The following is a 23,679-nucleotide window of genomic DNA, read 5'->3' as shown; positions in this document are numbered from 1 at the left end:
CTTCCCGCCTTGTTCACCATGCTCCCACCCCCCCTCCCGTTGTCTGGATTTCCTTTGCTCCTGCCCCCCTCCCGCTGTACTTTCGTTTGCAGTTTTCTGCTTTGACGATCATAGCCGGTCGAGCAGGTCATGGCACCGGCCGAGTCTGCTGCTGCTCACCCTTTCCCTTGCAGCGGCACGTGAACCACCCCCCCAGCCTTCTCGCCACAGTTTTTATTGAACTATGGCGGGCCAAGCACTCCCCTTCCCCTGCCATCATCTCACACAGCATGCCCCTGTTTACTGTTTACAGTGGCCAGTATTGCTGTTAATGGGACAGTCCCAGCAGTTTTATGGCACTGGCGTGAAAGGCTTGCACGGTGCTTTGAGAGTGTGCGAGAGGCACTTTATTACAGGGTGGGCCTAGTATAAAGTTCACAGGAGGGGTGGGGTCTTGTGAATAGCGTCCTCTTGGCGGGGAGTTCTTAAGAACTGCTCGTGCAGACCCTTTAGTCAGCCGGAAACATCAGGCAATGTCGCAGAAACGTGCTGTGTGTGGGAGGCAGGCAGAGGCCATTTATCATGCCACTGTTTGTTTAGGGCAGCCAGTAGTGCTTTTGATGGGACAGTACCAGCACTTTTCATCATTCTATTTAGCGGAGACGCACAGAGCTCTCTCAGCTGTTGGCAGTATGGATGGCGATTGAGAGAAATAAACCGCAGGTTGAACCCATGTTGCAGGGTGGACAGTGCTGTTTTGTTTTCACAGGATACACAGATCTTTACTTGTCTGAGAGCCACTTTTGGAAGGAGTAATTAGGGTTGTATGGGGAAAGCAGTGGTCTCCAGTGAGACTGCTGCATCTGTGCTGCCTGGTATTAAAACTTCCGAGACGTTTTGGGGTATTAGGCACCCTTGACGAGGGAGCAAACTTCCTACTTGGTACTGCCATCCAGCACTGCCTTTTTGCTCTATTGTGAGTAAACGTTTGGGCTAGCTGGGTGCTGTGTTGCCGGCATAAGCATGAGGTGATGATTAATGCACGTCGACGACGAGCGGATTACTTGTGCAACCGTGCTTAGAGACCTGGGCAATAGATAATGGGGAGTGTTGCTTTGGCTCCACTGCATCTCACCTGTCTGTACCTATTTGCTGGTGTCGGGCCCATCGAAGTATATGTATAGGTAAGTTATTTATTTTTTTCATCCTGAGGGTGAGGGCAAAAAGGAGAGTCCAATAGGGACCTGTCTCAGCATCTACTTTTAAAAACTACAGGCTACTGAGCACTGGCAGGACCAGGCCTCTTAAAGCTCTACCCCGGAGTATCAGGAACTCTGTGTTTGATTAATTTAACAGGCATGTTGTCAAACTGGGTCTTCCGCTCCCGTTAGACGAAACTGCAAAGTAGAACAAAATCTTTTATTATTAATTTCAAATAAACATGCTCACTTTATCCTTCATAGTTTAAAATAACTTCTACTGTGTCTTTTCCCTTAAAACTCGCCATGTGGCAGGTTTTCTGCCAACACCTATGCGTGGCCTTGTTTTGCTGCGCCATACGTGTCTCACTAATGAACTGGCTTTTTAGGTCGAGCCTAGAGTCAGCCTAGCTCTTGCCAAACACTTATAAGGTCCCAAAGGTAAGACCTATTGGCCATGCCATTGCTTGTTTTAATTCTGGGAGGGTATTATAGGACCTTGTCAGTTTCAATTATTTTTGCTGTGTGGTTGGATTAAGTCCACTTTCAGTTTCTACTATTAGTTCCTGTGAGGGTTTTCCCTGAATCCTTTCTTTATGGAGCTGCACGAGGCAAAACTGTTTAAAATGGCCACGATTAGGATCTTTGGATAAAAACATGGAAGGTTCCAGGTTGTCATATTATGGGTGCTGCTACGAGGTGAGTACTTCAGTAGGCAGCGTCTCTATGGTTGTTGAGGACATTGGAAGGTGAGACAGCAAACACCAGCGGTGGAGAAGGTCTGCTCTGCTTGCTTCTGTCTCATGCCTCTGCCCCACCCCCCTTCCTTCTCTCCTTCATCCAAGAAGAACAACAAATTCGTTCTGTTGGAAAAGGTGCACAGCTGGCAAAAGCATTGCAAAGTTCAACAGCAAAAATGCGAGACCTATGGCCTTTGCCCGCGCTTGTTAAAGAAGGGATTAAAAGCCAACTTTGTATAAATCAGAAACCGAGTGGGTTATTTGGTCGTGTTCCATCAGCACGAGAGAGAAGAATGCAACACTGTACACCCTCTTGGTTGCTTTAATACGGAAACCAGTGAGGCGGGAGACGCGCTGGATCTGTGTGTCAGGAGAAGGCTGGAATGGTGGAGTGGAGCCCGGGCCCGGTCACTGACGCAGGATTTCTGCTCTTTGATTTTTGTTTGCTTTATCTTCAAAGGAAACGCTGACAGGGAAGGATGACACTAGAGATGCATATTTTAAAAGCTTCTAATTAACACCAAGAACAAGTATTGGCTGCGCGGCCGCGAAAGCGATCGCGGTAAGCATGTGAGTGGGGCGTGCGCAGCAGTGATCGCGCTGGAAGGGAGGCAGATGGCAGCTGCGCGCGTGCACACTCACATGAACGCAAGCGCTAGGCCAGCCAAAGCATGGGGTAGCACTTTGAAAACCCACCAACTAAATGTCTCGCAGAGCAGTGAATGCGTTGGCTCAGGCGAGACCTAAAAAGCTGTGGGGCCTCAGCATTGCAGGCCGTGCAGGCGAAGGTTCTGCCAGTCCATTCAAATGGAAGCAAAATCACGCTGGCTGGGAAATAATGCTAAATTGCTTGATACACTAATGATAAAAAATCTACAAAGGTGTCGTTCGTCTCCCAAAATCAGCCTCTTCAGCCCAGATTCGCCTAGAGTTTGGTCTGTCTCAGCAAAAAGTGGAACTATAAAGTTTTTTTTTTTTAACTTTATTTTCAAATGTTTTTCATAAATCCACGATACATAAATGCTTTTTCACTGTCATACAAAGTTTCATAACAATAGTCAACTTAATCTCCTAATATAGCATTGTACTGTTAACACGCCATCGATATTTAAGCATCAGTCAACGCATGTTTAATATCATAGCCCCCGTGTCTCTTCCTGTCCCACTTTTCAGCCCACAGCTGTTGTTTTCTTCCGTCTCTGGCCCTCTTTTAACATATATATATCCTAGCCGTTAGATTAGATGCATGGGGCCGACCACTATGGCCACCCAATCTAATAACTTCTTGAATATATAAATATATATTCAAGTTGTTATTAGATTGGGTGGCCATAGTGGTCGGCCCCATGCATCTAATCTAACGGCTAGGATCCATCACCCTACACCCTCTGGCACCAAGCCATGTGCCAGTTGTGAGTTTGAGTTTTGTCGTAGGGATTCCACATATGACCTGTATGGGCCCCATATGTCTTTGGGGTGGGACGAACTCAGCATGATGCTCGCATAAACCTAGCTATTAACATTACAGTATGCCAAGCTGCGTAGCCAACCCTGCAGAGTAGGAGCCGTCCTGCAGCCCCACATCAGAGCTATTTCTCTTTTGGCCAGCAATAGACCAAGGGACGCAAACCTTCTGACTTTCTTGGAGAAATTAACAGTGTAACCCAACAACGCCACTTCAGGCGTGGGAATAAGAGTCCGATTAATCATGGTTCCCAGTATGCTTCCAGTAAGTCTGCAGTCTAGGACAATTCCATGTGAGGTGTGCAAAATCTGCGTGCGGAGCATTGCATTTCTGTCAATTGTGTGGTCTGAAACGGTCTAACCTGTGTGTTGTGGCAGGAGTACAGTAAATGCGGCATAAAAACTTGAAATGGAGCAGCTTGTGCCTCATGTTAAGAGAGACTTCCCTCGTTACCGCGCAGCACTTAGCCCACTGTTCATCTGTGATGACTCGACCTAGGTCATTTTCCCATTTCTTACAGACTTTATCATCGCTCACCGGACGCACGCCTGCACATGCTTTGTATAGTTTAGAGATGAGATGTGCACCTGTCTCTCCCTCAATGATCAATGTTAATGGCTCGAAAGGAGTTCAACAGGGTAAGTGGATAGTGTGGCACGCAGGGCAGAGCAAATTCGCCCTAGTATAAATTTATCCATGAAAAAGACGTCCTGGAAACACTGAGAAGAAATGCCCCTCCGGATACAAGTCTATTGTAATTGCCAACCGCGGTGGGGGGGGGGGGGGCGGGGGGGGGGGGGGAGTTACGGAGGGGTAGGGCAGATGAGTAAAATGTGGAGGCGCCGGAAAGCCGCTGCAGCTTATCCCATGCCCAACTAGTAGTGGATACTGTCTATGTATTTTGGGTCTCTAGAGACGCCCTTCGGCAGCACAGCGGCTAGCGTTTCGGGTGATTCAAAGTCTGCCTCCGGGAGTAGAAATGGGATCCGTGCGTCTGGATGGAACCAGGCATATGCATAGCAACATTGGGCCACTAAATGTTTCAACTGGAGGTCTGGGACTCCAAATCCCCCCCTATCAAATGGGAGGGTAAGAACCTGCCAGCGAACCCGCGCCTATTTCCCTCCCCATACCAGTTTGATGAGGTGCGTGCGCAATGTTAAAAAAAAAAAAAAAAAAAAAAAAAAAGTTTGAAAGGGGTATAGGAATACTGTTAGAAAGATTTTAAAAAATTGGGAAGCACTACCATTTTGAACTCTGCCTGCCATAGATGGCGGTAAACGCAGCCATCGTTCCACTTGAGCCTCCAAGGCACTTACCGTGTGCCTGTAATTCAAGTGCAACTATAAAGTTGCGCCATTAGAACAGGTCTGCACCTCTTGATACTGTCAATAGATTGATGTAAAGATTGCTTGAGGCAGAGCAACTCATGCACGACACGTGACATGTTTGGACGATCTATGCCTCCAGGAGGCATGGATTCTGGTGGTAAATCCGAACCGGTTTAAGAAAATGGAGAAAGTCAATGCCCCGGCTTAGAGCATACATGCGGACAAAGAAATCCTGTCTCAGCGGTCCCATGCCTCGATAGTTGTACCATCATACAGTTTCCCGGGGAAGCAGCCCTATCTGGCAAATGCATATAAAAACAGACTACTGGCTTTCCGGTTTGGGGTTCTCCTAACATTGTATTATCTACCAAAGTAGCAAATCCATCCGCCGGAGTCGAGATGCAGACTCTAGCAAAGTGTGTGAATCCTTCCACCATGTTATGTCTGTGGCCTGCATTACTTGAACCCCGTCAATGGCTGCTTTCGAATTTAATGCTGGTTATGTTTTTGTCAATTTCGTCACCTATGGTGAAGTCACAAGGTCAAAGGCTGAAATGTGCTCTGCATCCATTACCTGGGAGAGACAGGACCTTTGCCCAGCAATACTAGAAATTGGGTAGTTAAAAGATTAATTCAAGACTGCATGTAAATAGGACAGTAAGCACCACAGTGACCTGCCTCCCCCACCCCCCAGTGTTTTGAAAGATGCAGGTGTAATGGCATAACACAATTGTGATCATTCCGTATAGCTGAGCTTGTTGTACTTGTTAGCTTTGTTGCGTTATAGTTCATTCTTGGCCTTCATTGTGCAGTAGTCTGTGTTGGTACAGAAATGATTAAAAAACTGGGTAGTTCTATCATTTTTCTCAGTATTTTTAAAATGTTTGTATCCTAGTCCCTGTTTCTCAACGAGGCAGTAGCATCATATGTGGGTTGATACTGCAATGAGATTTGTCTCCGGTATAGCGCTGAATCTCCTATATTGACGAAAGACAGCCTTTTTTTTTTTACAATTTGATGTATTATTAAAAGTTGGTCCATCCTACAGTGATGTCTGCACATAGAAGTTTCACACATAAATAAACAAACTGAGCAACACCTAATGGGAAGAATGACAATGCCATAATAAAAATAGTTGCATTGGGTGAATTACTCCTAAGGGGAGTTTGCCATGAGCCATTTTTGCGTCTTTCCAGTATGCATCATCTAGTGATTCCACCCATTCCTCCAATTTGTGTCTAATGGCAGTGAATTTATCAGGGGAATATAGGATTGTTTTGTAAATTTGATTGGTTCTATCCTTACCTAGTGGGCTCGTTATAAGTTTGGCCTCCACGGGGATGAACTGCGGGTGATAGTGCAGCAGTGTGAAGTGGGTTGCAAGAGCATGTCTGAGTTGGAGGCATTTATGGAACTGAGTGGTTGATAATGAAAGTTGCAGTTGCAAGTCATGAAAGGACTTCAGTGAGCCGTGTCCGACATCACCCAAGTATGTAATCCCTATTTTACCCCACCCGGTAAACCCTTTCAACTGTGCGGCCTGGTGGAGTCTAGTAACATTCCAAAGTGTTGTAAGATGTCGGGCCTCTTTTCCCATACCATCATTCGAGCGCTCTCCTCCATATCTGAAGTGCCACTCTAGTGGGGGTGGGGGTTGGGGGGAGGGATGGAAGGAAGGTCATGTAAAATCAACCTGCCGTATAGAAGGTGCAGGATGTTGTCCAGACCTAGAAGCGACAATTCAGCCTTGTAGACTGGGTCTCCCCTGCCCCTGCATCCAGTCATTCATCAACACTAGGTGAGAAGCTCAGTAGTAATGCTCAATATCGACCTTGTCCAGTCCCCCTTCAAATGTTGGCTGGCAGCATTTATCCAGTGCAATTCGGGGTCAGGGGCCAGCCCACAAAAAAGAACGGATTGCTACAGTCCGGTCTCGCAAACATGCAACTGTGATCGGTAGGAGAAAATTCTGTAGAGCATAGAGAAAGCGGGGAGGATTTTCATTTTGAAAAGGGCAATTCATCCAAGGATCTGGGGAGGGAGTCACCCAGGGCTGAAAGTAGTCTTTCATGGGTGCTACTAGTGGCCTCAGATTGAGATTCCAGGTCCAGTTTAGCACAGGCATATAGGTAAGCCCAGGTATCCGGAACAAAACCATCTCACGTTGATGGTTGTTCGCCACTTGTCCACCTCCGTAATATGCTTTTTAGATTGAGAACAGCCTAAAGACCTAAGATTATGCATCAAAATACGTGTTTATTGAACATATCCACTACACAGACCCATGCCATCTGTGCTACCGAAATCCTGCATCTTCATGGAAATCATGCAACGATCATCCTCTGATTGAGAACTCCTCCCATTCAATGAGGCACATTTGGAGAAATCCCACACTCCTAAGACGAGCTTTCTCTGATACATATTTTTGTCCTCACACCACACGCCACAGAGTCTCGTGTTTCAAGAGTCCTCTGCCTGATTTAAACCAGACCCTTCTCCAGACTGAAGTTGAAAAGACAGGACTATGTGGGTCGAAAAACTTTTGCTCTTTGCAATCTAGCCCTCACATTGCCATTGCCATGTGCCCTCTCAGCCCTCCTGTCTATATACTGTGTGGGTTGGTGGAGAAAGGCCATTATCAGCCTCCCAGAAACCTTTCAAACCTAGCAGTGGTCTAGATCAGTACTTCCCAAACTTTTTATAACCACAACCCAATTTCTAGAACGACAAACGTTTGCAACCCACCTAGCTTTAATAGACACGAGGCAGGCATTTTTAAAATTAAAGTAACTTAAGCATCATGTGGTAGCACTCTGTCATTTACAGCCAGCACATTTCCATTGAAATGGCCACTAAGTTTGCACAGACATAACGTTTTAATGAGCTAACTGTACTGCACACACATGATCATGTTTGTGAATCTTGTTTCATTGAATATTTATCATTGTGCATCACCAAGAGTCTTGCTGTGTGTTGATCCTATTAAAATCTGTTTCCATCACACTTCAGAATTACAAAAAAAAAGTGCTTCAATTTTAGTTTCCCAACTGCTGAATGTGCACAGTTCATTTACAGGTATTTACATTTTGTCGTGTTTAACAAGAAAATTACATCCTAGGAATTTTTCTTTCTCACTCATTGCACTCCAGCGAGATAGTCACATACTTCACTTTACTTTTCTTTATCTGACTGCAAAGTGAGAGGAGTTTGTAAACTCCAATCCTCATGTTAAACAAATAAGCAGCAATTTGTCAGAAGACATATTCTGACATTTGACCTCTGTCATTGAAGCACAACAAATGTGACAAGATAAATACAGAATTTATAGACATCCTTATTTATTGCTTGGACTTTCATAGCTCACAAATCAGGTGGCGACCCAAAGTTTGGGAAACACTGGTCTAGTTGCCTTTAAACATGCTCAAATGAATTTGAGACTCCTCTGATACAGTTGCGGGATCTGTGTCTGCATCAGTTATTCTAAGCAGATGCACCCCACAGACAGTTTGAGAGATATCTAACCATCCTCTCATTAGCTTAACCTTCGATGGAGAGTGGTTCCTCAGGAAGACCATAATTGTGAATGCGTTGTCTCCCGTAGGAGTAACGTCCTTTACTCGGCACTCCTTTGTTGTCAAAATTCAAATAATGGTAATTCAATTGGTGTAGTTTTCTTTAACAATTTATTTTCTGATTCAAATTGTAGACGATTTCATTAACATTCATACTATTTCCGGCATAGTATTGTTCATAGTAAAGTTCAAAATTCACTGTGTTTCAGCCCTATGCATTTCGGGCGAACCCTTCTTCAGGGGACTTACATTTCTTTTTAAATTGGATTTCACCACTCTACTCGACTGATACTTGATCGCGAGAAATTATCATTGTTCGCCACGGCAGACGGGCAGAAAAGAATGCTTGTTTTTCGAAAGAAATGCAAGTCCCCTGAAGAAGGGTTCGCCCGAAATGCATAGGGCTGAAACACAGTGAATTTTGAACTTTACTATGAACAATACTATGCCGGAAATAGTATGAATGTTAATGAAATCGTCTACAATTTGAATCAGAAAATAAATTGTTAAAGAAAACTACACCAATTGAATTACCATTATTTGAATTTTGACAACAAAGGAGTGCCGAGTAAAGGACGTTACTCCTACGGGAGACAACGCATTCACAATTATAGTTTTCACCTCCTGGCTCAGGAGGACATTTACCAGGCACCCTAAATAAACTCAACAGCATTTACCACTAACAACCAGGAGTGCGACGTTCCACAATCCATTTGGAGTTTCACATTTTCCTCAGGAAGACCACCATCGCCTGGAGTGCTTAAAAGTTGCATCGCACACTTGCTTGGTCTGGTTTTATTATGAATGCAGTTCCATCAGCTGTACTGCTGCTTTCGTGCCTTTTTCAGGGACAACAGCAAATTTCTCAGACAGTCCAGTCTCACCAGGAGAACCACCATCAGCATCTTCAGCCTTTGCTGTTTTCTGCTGGATCTGCCACCTCCAAATCTCCCTGACTCCATAGTACCAACCCCTCCCCCACCCCACCATCTGCTAAGTAAGTAAGTTGGGAAGCTCTCCCTCTCTCGCCTAGCGTTGCAGCGCGCATGCGCTGCTTGCTCTGCCAGAGCTAATATGATTTCAGAAGGGGACTTGAAGCCCCGCCCCTCATTTTCATTGGGTCGCGTCAGCGTTTATGCTAAACGCTGGCTTCCCATTGAAAAGGATGCTTCTTAGTTGCCGCCCTGTCTCCCTTTTGGACAGCCCATCTGGACTGGGTAGTCTGCTTCATGGCTGTAGTGAAGCAATTTCTTATCTTTGGGGGCGTGTAGTGGCTGATCAGGTTTCCTTTTATTACTACATCCTTGGCAGGCACGGAGCTCGAAGGCGCAGGGGGTCATGGGGAGGACAGGGGGATCCCGGCATACTCTAGGTGCTTTCACTTTCAGCAGTAGTGCGTGGCGTTTGTGTGTTGTATAACATGTTAGATCGTTATGGCGCTTTTACTTTTACAAACCGCGGGGCAATGTTCTTTGTAATAACGTTTTCCCTCTTTAAGGTGCTTGCAGTTTTGCAAACAGTGGCGCAACATTCGGCAATATGCTACGTCGGACTTAATAGGCAAAGAAACAAGGCGCTGAAGTCCGTAGAAAAATCTTCCACGAGCGTCGTCATTTTGGTTTTGATTAACTTATTTGTTCGCTCCAGGGCGCCTCGCAGCATCTGTTCCGGGTTACCTCGCCCAGCCCGGGCAGTGCAGCTTCTTCTAAATAATGAAACTTCTTTTCGCAGAGCATCCTAAAATAAAACTGGGGTAACCATTGGATGCTGCCCGCATACCTGGCGCTGCCTTTTCACCTTTATTACATAGCCTTTTTCACACAGTAGCATTCATCCTTCTTATATATGTGCCACAACTCCACTAAACTGTTTCACAACGCGTGAGACACAGTGACACTCATGTTATCGTCATCAGGAAGATAAGAGGTCGAGTCAGTCTTGTCGGCGTTTGGATAATTGATCATAAATACAGATCCCTGATGAATGGCACAGCCCAGCAGACTATCTTGCTGGCTTGAAACGGGGCTCCCGCTCTCCAGGCCACCTGTGGCTTCACCTCGCACAGACACCACATTCTCCACTTTGTGGCAAGCATGACATTAAAGTCGTTGTCCGTCGTCTGATGACTCGCAGAGAAGGTGAAGATTGGTGCCCCAAGGAGGGACGTACAGCTTTTTTTTTTTTCTTTTTTTTTTTTATTGTTCTCCTCTTTTTATTGGAGACAACTTAACATTACTGCTCAATATTTTACTTTTTTCAATAATCATTTGTAGGTTTGAAAAATGTCTTTCACAAGCTAACAATCCCAAAATAAATGTATCCTATAAAAATACATAACAGATAACTTGTGTGCTATGGTCTTGCATTGCTATCTTGGAATACTTCAGACAGTCACAAATCTTTCAGCCTTTGGCCTGATGGTTTATTATGACACCAGAAATTCACCAATTATGCCTAGCTACGAACAACTTAACACGTCAACACCTTGCACTGCTAAATACCTCACACATGACATCACCAATGACATCTCAAATGACAACACCAACGGCACCATAGATGATATCACACATAAAATCCCCAAAGACAACATCCCTGACTCATAAATGTTATCAATTATGTAATTTGAGATGTCATTATTCATGTCATTGAGGATGTAATTTTGTCATTAGTAATGTTTTTTTGTTGTTTTTTAAATTTCTTTATTAGGTGTTCCTCCATATTAGCAGACAATATATAATAATCCACATCGATCTCTCCCACCTCAGCCGCGGTGGAGCACGGTTTCATAATAATACAAGTCAGAATTTAAACCACAGGTTGGGGACGTACAGCTTATATATACGAAGCATACCTTTCCACGGCACCCCCACCTCCTTAACTGCATCACCCCTAAACTGCAGAGCAGAACCATCCTGAACCGCTTACATCAAATGCCCCCTCCCCTACGAGGGCATTGCACCTCATCCAGCCATGTGGGCGACCACTGATGCCTCTGAGCGGACCGGCCTCTGGGGCGAGGAATCAACATGAGGTGGCCAGTCCTTGGGCACTGACGGACATGCCCCAGCTTACTACAGATATTACTACTCGTGCGATAAACACGTGACTAGTTGCTCTCTCCAGCGGTGTCAGTGTCATTACATATTTACTACTATTCTGTCTTCAAGTATTGTTTTATGCTCTCTTTTCCCCCAACCCCTCGTTTTTTCCTCCCTTATTGTAATATGTAACATCATAAACCGCTTTAGTTCTTTCAACATAGGTGAATAGTCTTGTAGATTTCTTTATGTATCGGTTATCTTTGTAACTCACCTTTATGAGACTGTATTCTTAATAAAGCTGATTAGACGCTTCTCTTATATTTAATGTAGGGGAATCGCTTCTCCAGCATACGAATTTCATATCAATTCAACCCTTTGAATGTGTTCTCGGTCAGTATTTTACAACGTACAGCTAGGATTCTTCCATATACATTTCCATATTTTCCCGACAGAGAGCCATCCATGGTAACGTTTAGGTTGTCTATGCGCACCCACAAGCTTTCTACAGAGTTAAACTTCACCAGTGAAGTCAACAATCTTTTTCTGATTTACCTCCGGCCTTTATTCTTGTGGAAACGTGCCTTTCAGAACTGAACACATTAGAACATACAACCCCCACCCCGCCTTCTCACCCCCACCCCGCCTTCTCACCCCCACCCCGCCTTCTCACCCACTCTGCCGTCCCACCTCCACCCTGCCTTCTCACCCGACACTCCACCTTCTCACCCCCACCTTCTCTCCCCCTTCCCCCCCCTCCCCCGCCTTCTCACCCCGCGCTCCAGAACGGCATATAGGGTCCTAGATATAATCTCCGGAAGGGGGCGCAGTATTTAAGATGTGGCCTCCAACCGAGTGGAGCACTCCAGACGAGGCCTCCATAACTCAGCTAAGTACCCCACATGGGCCTTTCGGGACTGAACACATCGCTCCAGACATCACCCCCCGAGAGGGGCACAATAAATTTGCATGCCGTCCCCAGAATGCAAGAGCGTCTCCAGATGGGGACCACGAAAACAGGACATAATGTTCCAGGTGTGGTTTCCACTACAGGACACAATGTTCTAGCCTTGGCCTCCAGAAGTGTGCACAGTATTTTAGAAGTGACCTCCAGAAATGGACACAGTGCTCCAGAATGATATTCCTTTTGATATATTCTTTGATGTGGACAGAATACTTTAGATGGGGCCTCCAGAACTACACGCACTGCTCCAGAAGTAGCCGCCAAAAGGACACAGTTCTCCAGAACTGCACACACTGCTCCAGAAGTGGCCTCGAAAAGGCAATAGTTCTTCAGAAAATCTCTCCAGATCTCAGGGCATTGTAGATGAAGCCGAGCAGTTTCTGCAGACAGCAGTTGCATGCACTTCCAGTTCTCTGGCTTCACTCCTCCTTGTGTAATGGAGGCTCTTTTCCCAAAGCCAGTGCACACAGACTCTAATGCGTCACTTCCTCTTGTTACTTCTGTTGTTACATGGTATGTGTTATTTAGTCTGTAAGCACTATTTTTCTTTAATGAGTTTCTCCTACTTCAAGCATGACACGCATTCCTGCAACATTCAGCGCGCTTTCACATTCCAAGCAGGCCAGGACAATGGCCACTGCGTCTTTGAAATGAAATGGGTCTCACATTTACAAGAGTTTGAGCTATTGGCATTTTAAGTGTGTTAATTATCAAAATAGATTTATTAAAGGCATTGTCATTTGCAATTTCAATAGCTTAAACTCTCAAATGCGAGACCTATTGCATTACAAATGCTTGTTAAAGGACTCTATTCAAACGTCTGCACAGTTGTGTTTTGCTAACAGTATTTTTGGTGGATGCTATATCTTCTTGCAGGTTCCTCACAACCCTCTCTTCTCCCCTGTAAGTTCTTTGACTAGTTGGATCTCAAGGTGTGCAGATTTATGTAATGATGTAATCGGTGGCCAGTGCTCTCGTTTCACTTCCGTATGCCTCCAAGATGCGCAGAAATTGTTTTAGGTAGTGATGTTATCATACCAGTCGTCGCCAAATATACCATGATGATGTATTTGGGGGCAGCTGATGCACTGATCCTTGCAGCACTGGAAAGCTATTGCTGAGGGAAAAGAGTTTTCAGATCCAGTCTAGTGGGGAGTATTCAGAAAATTGAGCGTTGATCAGAAATATTGTTTCAGAAGGTAAGTAACTTATTCTTCTGTGTTAGGGCCTTCTGATGTCAGAAAGCATCTGTAATCAGAAAATTAAATGAATTACAGGAGTTTGTTCCTAAAGGAATAGTACTGACATAAATAATATGGGACCTGATGTACTAATCTCTGTTAGCTTAGTACAATAGGACCCATGTGTGCAAACGCCACACGGATTGATTTAACTGGCTTTCCTTTGCGAAGCAGCTGATGTATTTATCAGTCACATAACAACAAAATGTTTCAAAAGCCCTTTTGCAAGTGTGAAAGACTTTTCCAACTTGCAAAGTGGAGTTTGTACATTGCACAAGAGAGAAAATCCTCTTGGAGATAACCAAGGGGCTTCAGTCCCAGCACCGCAAAGATTGTGAGACCTTTACCATGAAAATGTAAGTAAACAGTCACCATTAGATAGTTATAGTTGGGCCCTAGTTTCCATGGGAAGAGCATTTTTTGATCTGCCAATAATATTTGCGCCGTTTGATGAATCTTCATGAAATTTTCAGAGCTGATATGACGCTCACTTCAGCTGCTATCTTGAAAGTTTCGGGTTTATCCGTCAAGCGGGGGCCGAGAACCAGGGGGTTGCGTAAAAGCATGTTTTACTCCTGTTCATTCCCATAGGACCTTTAGGCATGACTACAGCCCGAACTGCTGAACAAATTTACACCAAGTTTGGTCGGAAGGTAGATGTTGGTCCAAGGAAGTGCCTTTTTGTGATTTGGTGTAAATGCGTTCAGTAGTTTCGGAGTTATTTAAAGAAATTACCAGTTGTGTATGTGTGTGTGTGTGTGTATATAATATATATCTTCAAGGCATGTGAGCTGTATAGTGTTTGGTCCGGATGTTTGCACTTGTTTTTCTTCGAAGAAGTCTTTCCAGTCATGAGGTAGGTGACTCCTCCTTTCGATGATAGTGCAAATGGGCATCGACTCCATTGTTGTATTTTTCCACCATCGGGTTTGGATGTCTATCGCTGCGCTCCGGTTCGACTCCGTTCCTTCATTTTCCCTTGGTGCGCAAGATACCCTCGACGGTATTCTTTTCAATCGCGTTTTCCTTTTATCGCGTATCGTATTTCCTTGCAAAAACCAAACTTTTGATCGGAAAGCTTGTGGAAAGTGTCGGGCCGACCCGCAGTCGATGGAATGAACTCCCTTTAAATCCTGCCCTCGATGTCAGGCGAAATATTCGCGCACCATCTCACACAAAGTGTGTAACCTGTGTTTGTCCCCCTAAAACAGAGAACAGGACTGCGACGAGTGCCCGGCTTTCCGCTCCAAAAGACTCTTCATGACCGTCTGGCTCGACGTCGCGACATGTAGAACAAGCACACAAGCTCTATTCCGGACAACAATCTGACGAAGAGGCCGGCAAGGCCATGGGAACCGAGGAGGAGCAGGAGCCGAGCGTCATCCCAGAGCTCGACTCCAACCAAGAGGACAACATCCCACATGGACAATGTACCGAGAGTACAGCTCCCCCCTCGTCCAAAGACCCAACTCCACAAAAGAAGGCGGCTCCGGTCCAACCCGTGCCCTCGGGCTCCAGTCGGCACTGAGATCATGCTTCTGACGCCCTGCCTTCTGGCTTGGCACCGAAACCTACCAAAAAGCCTTCCGGCTCCGAAAAGTCACCCTCCAAATAAAGTTGGGAGCCGTGAACTTCAGGGTTGCATCACAAGTCCGGCGCCGACCCCACACATTCGGCACTGAAACACACTTTGGATCCGGAAACATCAACATCCAAGACTTCGGCACCGAAACCTTCAGCGCCCGAACTGTCAGATCTGCCGTAATCACCAAAAAGGCACCATTTCGAGTCTCCGACCGACAAACCAAATCCGAAACAAACGCTATATATTCATCCTCAAACTGGACATATCGGAACTAAAGCGACTTTAAAATGAAGGACTGATACAGAGGAAAAATACCACATTCCTTTAACGAGAACAGTTGGGACTAACCCTTCCCCCTCCTCCTCTTTCTCTTTCTTCACCTCACTCACCTCCGTTTCAGCCTATTTCACCTGAATATTCACCACCGCATACACCTGACAATCAGGATGATAATGGGGATGGGGATGATAATCAACCAATGCAAGACCCATGGGATGATTACAATACCAATTCACCCATGGGCAATTATCCTGATTTATATCCTAACCAGGCTCCTCCACCAGATGACAGTGTAGGTTACATTGAGTTACTGGGTAGAGCTGCCAACTACCATGGGGTTCAGCTACATCAGAAATCCCTAGAAGAGGATTTCCCCTTTGAAACCCGCAGTACCACGCAGAGGTCATCACATACACTACCTATGCTCAAAGGGATGATCAGGCATGTAGATGACATTTTTAACGACCCGGTCAGAGCTCATATTCTTACCCCTAGAGTAGACAAAAATACAAGCCAGCACCATCAGATCCAGTATATAATAAAGGTTAGTTGCCTCTAGACTCCCTGGTTGTGTCCAATGCAAGGAAAAGGGTCAGCTCTCAGACAACAGGAGAGGCTCCACCCACGAATAAGGAATCCAAACTTATTGATGCTTCCGGGAAAAGGATAGCCTCTCGGGCGGCCGATTTCTGGCATGTGTCTAAAACTCGGGCATTGCCAGCACGATATGGCCGTGCACACTGGGACGAGGTGGAGCAAATAATACAATATTTGCCACAGGAACATAGATCTAAGGCACAAAACCTGGTGCGTGAAGGGCAACTCACTTCCAATAATGCTATAAGATGTTCCCTAGATGCTGCAGACACTGCTGCTAGAGCGATAAACACCAGTGTCCTCTTGAGAAGACATGCTTGGCGTCGCATATCCGGGTTTAAACCAGAGGTCGAAACCTCCATTTTAAACACTCTCTTTGATAAAGAGCATCTATTTGTCCCAATGGTAGATTCTTCACTTGAAAAAATGAAGGACACTGAAGTGGCCAAATCCATGGGAGCCCTTCAGTCAGCACAAAGCCGTGGTACCTTTCGGTGCTCCTTTTACTGCGGAGGCTCAAAAAATACCTCCTCGGAGACCATCACTTAAAAAGGGTAATAACCAACCCTCTCCATCTAGGGGTTACTTTAGAGGGGTGAAGAACCGGAATAACCCACTTACTGGGTCTCGGCGGCGGGGGAACTGCCCAAGTCTTCCATACCCTCCATACGTAGTAAAAGGAGACACCGGGGCCTTCGTCTGCAGGAGGAACCCAGATTTATTCAAATAGCCCGGGCTATGGAACAGAGTCCCAAGCTAGTCGGAGACAAAACCCAGGAGGCTGCTGCTTTACTCTGCAGCTTACAAGCCTTTTATACTTTTTCATTGCATTCTTTTGGCTGTTAGTCCATTGTTCAATCAGGGCAGTGTTTGCAGTTGATAACCAGATCCAGACGATGTTTGTAGGTGGTGACCTGGTCAAGGCTTGGTACACCAATCATTGTTCACTCAGTGTGATCAAAGCTGGTCTTGCAGGTCATTGTTCACTCAGCTTGATCAAAGCCCGGTCTTTCAGGTCATTGTTTAATCACCCTGATCAAGGCCCAGCAGACAGACCATTGTCCAGATAACCTGATCACGGTGTCAAGGATGTTTACCAGGCTGGGAGCAGGAGATGGAAAACAAATCATTTACCCAGGGCTTGAGTGTCTAATGGCTTTCTGTTGAACTGCAAAGAACAGGGGGGTTGGGTGTGCGACAGTTCCTAGGCAGAAATGCAGGCTGCAAGATGGTTTTTGTCATGTCAGTTAGAATTTTCCCAGGCATCAGCAGAAACGACCAGGTGGGTCGTGTGGAAGTGTTTTGACACGAGATGGCAATGAAAAAACAATGGAGTCTCGGTACAAATTATGCCGATCAGAAGAACACTTTTCCTCAGGGGGTTACAGAGGTAACAACGGCAAAGACCGGGGCAGGGGTTCAAACACACGCACCTCCCCCTCCAATAAAAAGCAGTGACTTGTCTCCACTTCCCCCTTAACACCTGTCGGGGGAAAGCTGTCAGATTTCCTACCAATCTGGCAGTCCGTAACAGACAATTGGGTACTACAAATTATTCGTTCTGGTCACTTCCTAGAGTTCATCAACACTGCTCCAAACATTCCACCAACGTCACACAAACTTTCACCACATCACCTACACTTGCTCAAACAAGAGGTTCAGTCTCTACTTCTAAAAGGAGCTATAGAACCCGTACCACCGCAACATCACGGGTCGGGCGTATACTCTTTTTACTTCCTAATACCCAAAAAAGATGGTTCTCTCAGACCAATATTAGATCTCGGAGAACTCTATCTTTATATTCAGTTAGATCATTTCCACATGGTAACACTTCAACAAATACTTCCTCTGCTGAAGTAAGATGAATTTCTGTCTGATCTAGATTTAAGACACACATTTTCATATTCCAATCCACCCTGCTCATCGCAAATTCCTCAGGTTTGCGGTAGCGGGTCAACACTTCCAGTTCAAGGTACACCCATTCGGAGTCACCACAGCCCCGAGAGTCTTCAAAAAATGTCTGGCGTTAGTAGCTGCTCACCTAAGACAAAGCTTCCATGTCTTCCCATACTTGGACGACTGGGTCATCAAAACCAGCACATACCAGCAGTGTCTTCAGCACACTTTCAGAACGATTCAGTTACTACATCAACTAGGGTTCACAATCAATGTGACAATCACATCTCCAACCAGCCAATGCTCAGGACTACCTTGGAGCCACAATAGATACTCAAAAGGCTCTCGCCTTCACCAGCGCAGCCAGCATTCGAAATATTCAGGCTTTAGTTCTCCAGTTTCAACTAAATCATTGGATTCCAGCCAGAGTTTATATGCAACTGCTGGGAATGATGGCATCTTGCATCATAATCGTCCCCCATGCCAGGCTGCACATGCGTCCACTTCAAGACTGTTTAGCGAGTCAGTGGAACCAATCACCGGGTCAGTGGAACCAATCACCGGGTCAGTGGAACCAATCACCGGGTCTATCGACCGATCTAGTGTTGGTAAGCGGCTGTACTCCTCACTCTCTGCAGTGGTGAAACACACAAAATTTGTCAAAAGGACGGCCGTTCATAGACCTGGTTCCACAGATAGTACTGACAGCGGACACGTCCCTCACAGACTGGGGAGCTTGCCCACAGCATCACACAGTGCAAGGCCTTTGGAGTCAACAGGAGAAGTTGCTCCACATCAATCATCTAGAGTTGCTTGCAATCTTTCTAGCCCTCAAAGCGGTTCACACTCTCACCTAGAGGGCAAAGCTGTCTTGGTTCGTACAGACAACATGACCGCTATGTATTCCATGCAAAAACTGGGGGGGTGGGCACACTCTCTCCAACTGTCCCACTTAGCCCAAGACATCTGGAGGTGGGCCATTCACCACAGAATTTATCTTGTAGCGGAACACCTCCCAGGAGTGAACAACCAGATTGCAGATCTCCTCAGCTGGAAGAGGCAGCAAATACACAAATGGGAACTCCACCCTCAGGTTCTCCTCCAATACTTTCAAAGTTGAGAAGTCCCTCGCATAGACCTGTTCGCCACATACCAAAACGCAAAATGCCGAAGTTTCGCCTCCAGGTACCCACACCCGCAATCCAAGGGCAATGCACTATGGATGAACTGTTCAGGGATATTTGCCTACTCTTTTCCGCCTCTCCCACTCATTCCATTAGTGGTTCACAAGCTCAGGCAAACGTCTCTCACACTAATCCTAGTAGCTCCCACATGGGCACGTCAACCTTGGTTTACAACCCTGTTGGAGCAATCTCTGGTTCCGCATCAAAAGCTGGATTTAACCTCCAGTCTCCTTACACAGAGCCATGGAGAAATCAGACATCCAGATCCCAAACAGCTGAACCTCGCGATCTTGCTCCTGAAATTTTAGAGTTTGGTTACTTAAACCTTGCACCTGAATGTATGAATATCATGAAGGAAGCTAGAAGACCTACTACAAGGGCCTGCTACGCAGCTAAGTGGAAGAGATTTGTTGTCTACTGTGGTAACAATTATATTAACCATCTTAATGCTTCCTTACAGAACATCATATGCTATTTGTTACACTTGCAACAATCCGCGTTGGCTTATACCTCTATTAGACTACACCTTGCGGCAATTGCTGCATATCTCCAAAATAGACAGTATTTGTTGTTGTTTAGAGTACCTATGATCAAAGCTTTCATGGAAGGACTAGAAAGAGTCATACCACCAAAACTGCTACCAGCTCCACTGTGGAATCTTGATCTAGTCCTTATAATATTGATGGGCCAACCTTTTGAGCCCATGCTCAAATGTGAACTAAAATTCCTCTCTCGGAAAACGGCTTTCCTCATTGCAATCGCATCATTAAGGAGAGTGAGTGAATTACAGGCATTAACCATACAGAACCATTTTTCCAACTACACAAAGACAAAGTGGTTCTTCGTACTATTCCTACATATTTTTACCTAAGGTCGTATCTGCATTTCACATAAATCAGTCTGTAGAATTACCTGTATTCTTTCCGCAACCTGATTCAATTGCAGAAAGAGCTCTAAACACCTTAGATGTTAGAAGAGCACTATTGTACCACACTGAAAGGACAAAATCTTTTCGTGAAACAAAATAACTTTGTTGCTTTTGCGCCACCACACAGAGGCAATACTATCTCAAAATCCGGTATTGCAAGGTGGATTGTTAAGTACATTCAAACCTGCTACGCAAAAGCAAAGAGAACTTTAACTGTACCCCCTAGGGCACATTCCACTCGTAAGCTAGGGGCCACTATGGCTTTTTTAGGAAACATTCCTATTGTGGACATTTGCAAAGTTGCAACATGGTCTACACCGCTCAGATTCACTAAACATTATTGTGTAAATGTGTCAGCAAGACAACAAGCCAATAGGGGTCAAGCAGTACTTAAGACACTATTTCAGACAGCTACATGTTAGCCACTGCTTTGGGAGGATACTGCTATGTAATCCATGCACAGCATGTGATCTACAGCTCACATGCCTCAAATGGATAATGTTACTTGCCCAGTAAGCATGTTTTTGGCATGTTGAGCTGTAGAGCCACATGCGCCCACCCGCCGCCCAGTATACCTGTAGCTGCTGCAGCTCTCTATTTACTTTACATACATATGCATGGACATCTCTATTCTTTACTGCTACTCCATTCTCACCCTCTGCGGCAAACAATCAAACAATGGAGTCGATGCCGTTGTGCACTATCATCGAAAGGAGTAGTCACCTACCTCGTGACTGGAAAGACATCTTCAAAGAAAAACAAGTGCAAACATCCAGACCCAAAACTAGATGGCGAGCTATGCACCGCATGTGGCTCTACAGCTCTACATGCCAAGAACAGATGCTTACTGGGTAAGTAACATTATCCATATGTGTGTGTGTGTGTATGTATGTGTATAGCTGTATGTGTACACGTGTATGTGTATGTGTGTGTATATATGTGTGTTAGGCAACAAAAGGGACAAACTAAACTTGTAGAGCCTTCGGCAAATAAAGCAAGCAAATGGAAAGCCAGGATATGTGAGTTACAAACCACAAAGCCTGTGGTGATAAGCGGGTTGAATACATTTGTAGGTCAACTTTCTGAAATTCCCCAAGAAGTCTTTACCAAACCAGACAGCTATGCTGTCTGGTAGACTGCGGCCTATGAATGAACTCCAGGCTGCAAGCTACTCTGAAGTTGTCTTGGAGCTACTGGTAGATGGCGATCGACCAATTGGCTACACCCGAGTTAAATGAAGTTTTTCAATTGAATTAAATCCTGGTCTTATGATTGGATTTGGAATGTGAGCATTCAAGTGCATGCTCCGTCCTAGGCCATTGCGTGAAAGGGTGCAGTCGGGCTGGCCTTAGGTGTGCCATAGGCGTGCCATTTGCAAGCTAGCTGCGCTCGCCCAAGTAACAATGAAAGTGAGAACAAACTGGGCATAGAAATACTACCTGGAGTCCAGATGCTTCCCTCGCGCTCTGCAGGTTTCGCTGCCTTCTTCTGGGAAAGAAGAATGAACTAAAAAAGTGCAAAACATAAATCGTCGAAAGTGAGAAGAATTAAAATAATCAACTACTGCAAGAATAATTAAAAGAACAAATCGACGAAATAGAAGAACAGAGCCAGGACCTCTAACTACAAAAAAATAAAAGGGGGCAACCTAAATTTAAAAGCTTGCAATTAAAGCAGATTTTTGGGCTGACTTGCCAGCTATTTACCAGAGTGGCAAAGCAGGCGCCGTGTTTAAATACAATTCTGACATGAGGCTCTGTGTCAAGTGTGCAGATTTGTTTGTCATGAACAATAAAAGACTGGAAGAGGGAAAAGAAATACCAACTGGAGTCCAGATGCATTATGCACCCCTCCCACTCTGCAGGCTTCACTGCTGAGTAATAGGAAAGAAAACTCAACTATCAAAATGGTGCTAAACATAAATCAATTGACGTAATTCAAATTAAAAAGCGACTGGCGCATGAATAATTAACACAATTAATTAAAAAAAAAAAAAAAATAAGAGGCAGGACCACCAACTACAAGGATCTAAAAAGAGGCAACTCTTTATTAAAAAAATAAAAAAACGCTCGTTCGGCTCACCTAAAAGTTGTTCATCTGAAGTTGAAGGTGACGTTGAAAGTCCAAACAAAACATTGAAAAATTACCTTGGACATATATTTGGTCCATATGATCTACTGTTGGCTGTAGTAGACTATTGCTCACTGTGGCCAGAAGAAACATTTTTTTTGAACGAAGTGAATACTAGAACTAGTGTGGTTTTTGGGAGAATGTTTTATGAGTAAAGGATTACAGTGTTAACTGGTTACAGACCTTTGTATTGAATTTGTTCCAAGAGATTGGGAGACTTGTAGAAAAAAGAAGAATTTAAAACACAAGAATGTCTGTTTATCCCAAAGCAACCGATGGGTTGAAACATGGGGGTGGGGGGTAGGGGGGGGGCAGTGTGTGTGAGTGTGACATCGAGCCTCATGGATTGGTGAGAGAAACTCAAGTTATGATTAAAAAGAAGGTGCGTTCATTGATGAAACGGCAGAGGATGTTGATGGAGAAGGGAATGAGTGCTAAAGGAATGGAGGGAATAAATGAGAATGACAAAAGTAAGTGGAGCGAAAATATTGTATGAATTGTTGGGTTAGAATGAAGATGGGTGGCTTGGTGAGATAGAGGGTATATGAATACTCTGATCCACTGCAGTAGGGGAAGAGTCGGTAGAGGAGTGTTGGAACTGACCAATGGAAATCTAGGGAGGAATGATGAAAGAGCATGCATGTGTTTTCAGTGTAGAGAAAGTGAAGATTGACGAAGATAAAGAGTAGAAAGGAAAAGTGTCCAGGCTCCTAAATGTCCTTTATGATGGAGTGGTTACTGTTATGAATGAAATAGTGTGGTCCTGTTCATTGACAGTCTCTATTCTTTCGTGCATGTATGTAAATAAGGAAGGTTTGGTAAACCTTTTTTCTTCTCTTTTTTTAAGAATGAAGGAGAAACATGTTGTAAATAAATTCCATATATTGGTGTGTTTGGGTTAGGTAATTGAGCGGATGTCATACAGAATGTGTGACATATGATAGAGTTGGCGGTGCAGCTTGTTCCTTACTGAGTCACTTGCTATGTGCCAAATAAACTGCTTTAAATACCTACGCTCCAGATGTCCCAGAGGCCATTTCTCAACACTCAGCCCATGTCCTGTCTGCAGGAAACCACGTTGTTTACTCGCCCACAGTCCCCACTTAAAAATCTCATTTCTATGCCCACCAGGAATGCCCCACTGCCACTGGCGGCTGCCATCACACGTGCCGCTGTGGAGGAAGTGCTACAGGCGGATCTTGCGGGGTTTATGGTGAAGCAGACGACCGAGGAGGAACAGGAGAACACGGCCTCCTGTAAGTATGTAGCGCTTTAATGGAGCATCGCAGCAGCCCTGTCCTGTGACTTAACATCCACGTTCCCACTTGGGACAAGTTTGCCCCACACTTACATGCCCTCTGTATGACAGGGGTACACCTCCAGGTGTCGGAGCTAGGCTCAACCAATTATTGCTGGGGCCTGGGTATGTGATCCGTTCTACCAAGACCACATGCTCTCCGTGGCACGTGGGATGCCCTAGTCCTGGTGCTAGATGCCACAAGTACTGATCGCTGAAGCATGCACAGCCACTTATTCGTTTTATGTAATGTC

At 45.1% G+C, this 23,679-nt stretch overlaps 1 protein-coding gene across 1 annotated transcript in view; it reads left to right on the top strand.

Moving 5' to 3' along the window:
• The window catches only part of PPM1F (protein phosphatase, Mg2+/Mn2+ dependent 1F), a 131,073-nt gene that overhangs the window by 37,928 nt on the left and 69,466 nt on the right, over positions 1 to 23,679 (top strand). The window contains exon 3 of the mRNA XM_085636038.1: positions 23,260 to 23,384. Coding sequence (XP_085492164.1) covers positions 23,260 to 23,384 — 125 coding nt within the window. The remainder of the gene's footprint in view (positions 1 to 23,259; positions 23,385 to 23,679) is intronic.

Source organism: Triturus cristatus, chromosome 11 (genome assembly GCF_964204655.1).
Source record: "Triturus cristatus chromosome 11, aTriCri1.1, whole genome shotgun sequence".
In the NCBI taxonomy this organism is placed as follows: Eukaryota; Metazoa; Chordata; class Amphibia; order Caudata; family Salamandridae; genus Triturus; species Triturus cristatus.
This window is presented reverse-complemented; position numbering and strand designations above follow the sequence as displayed.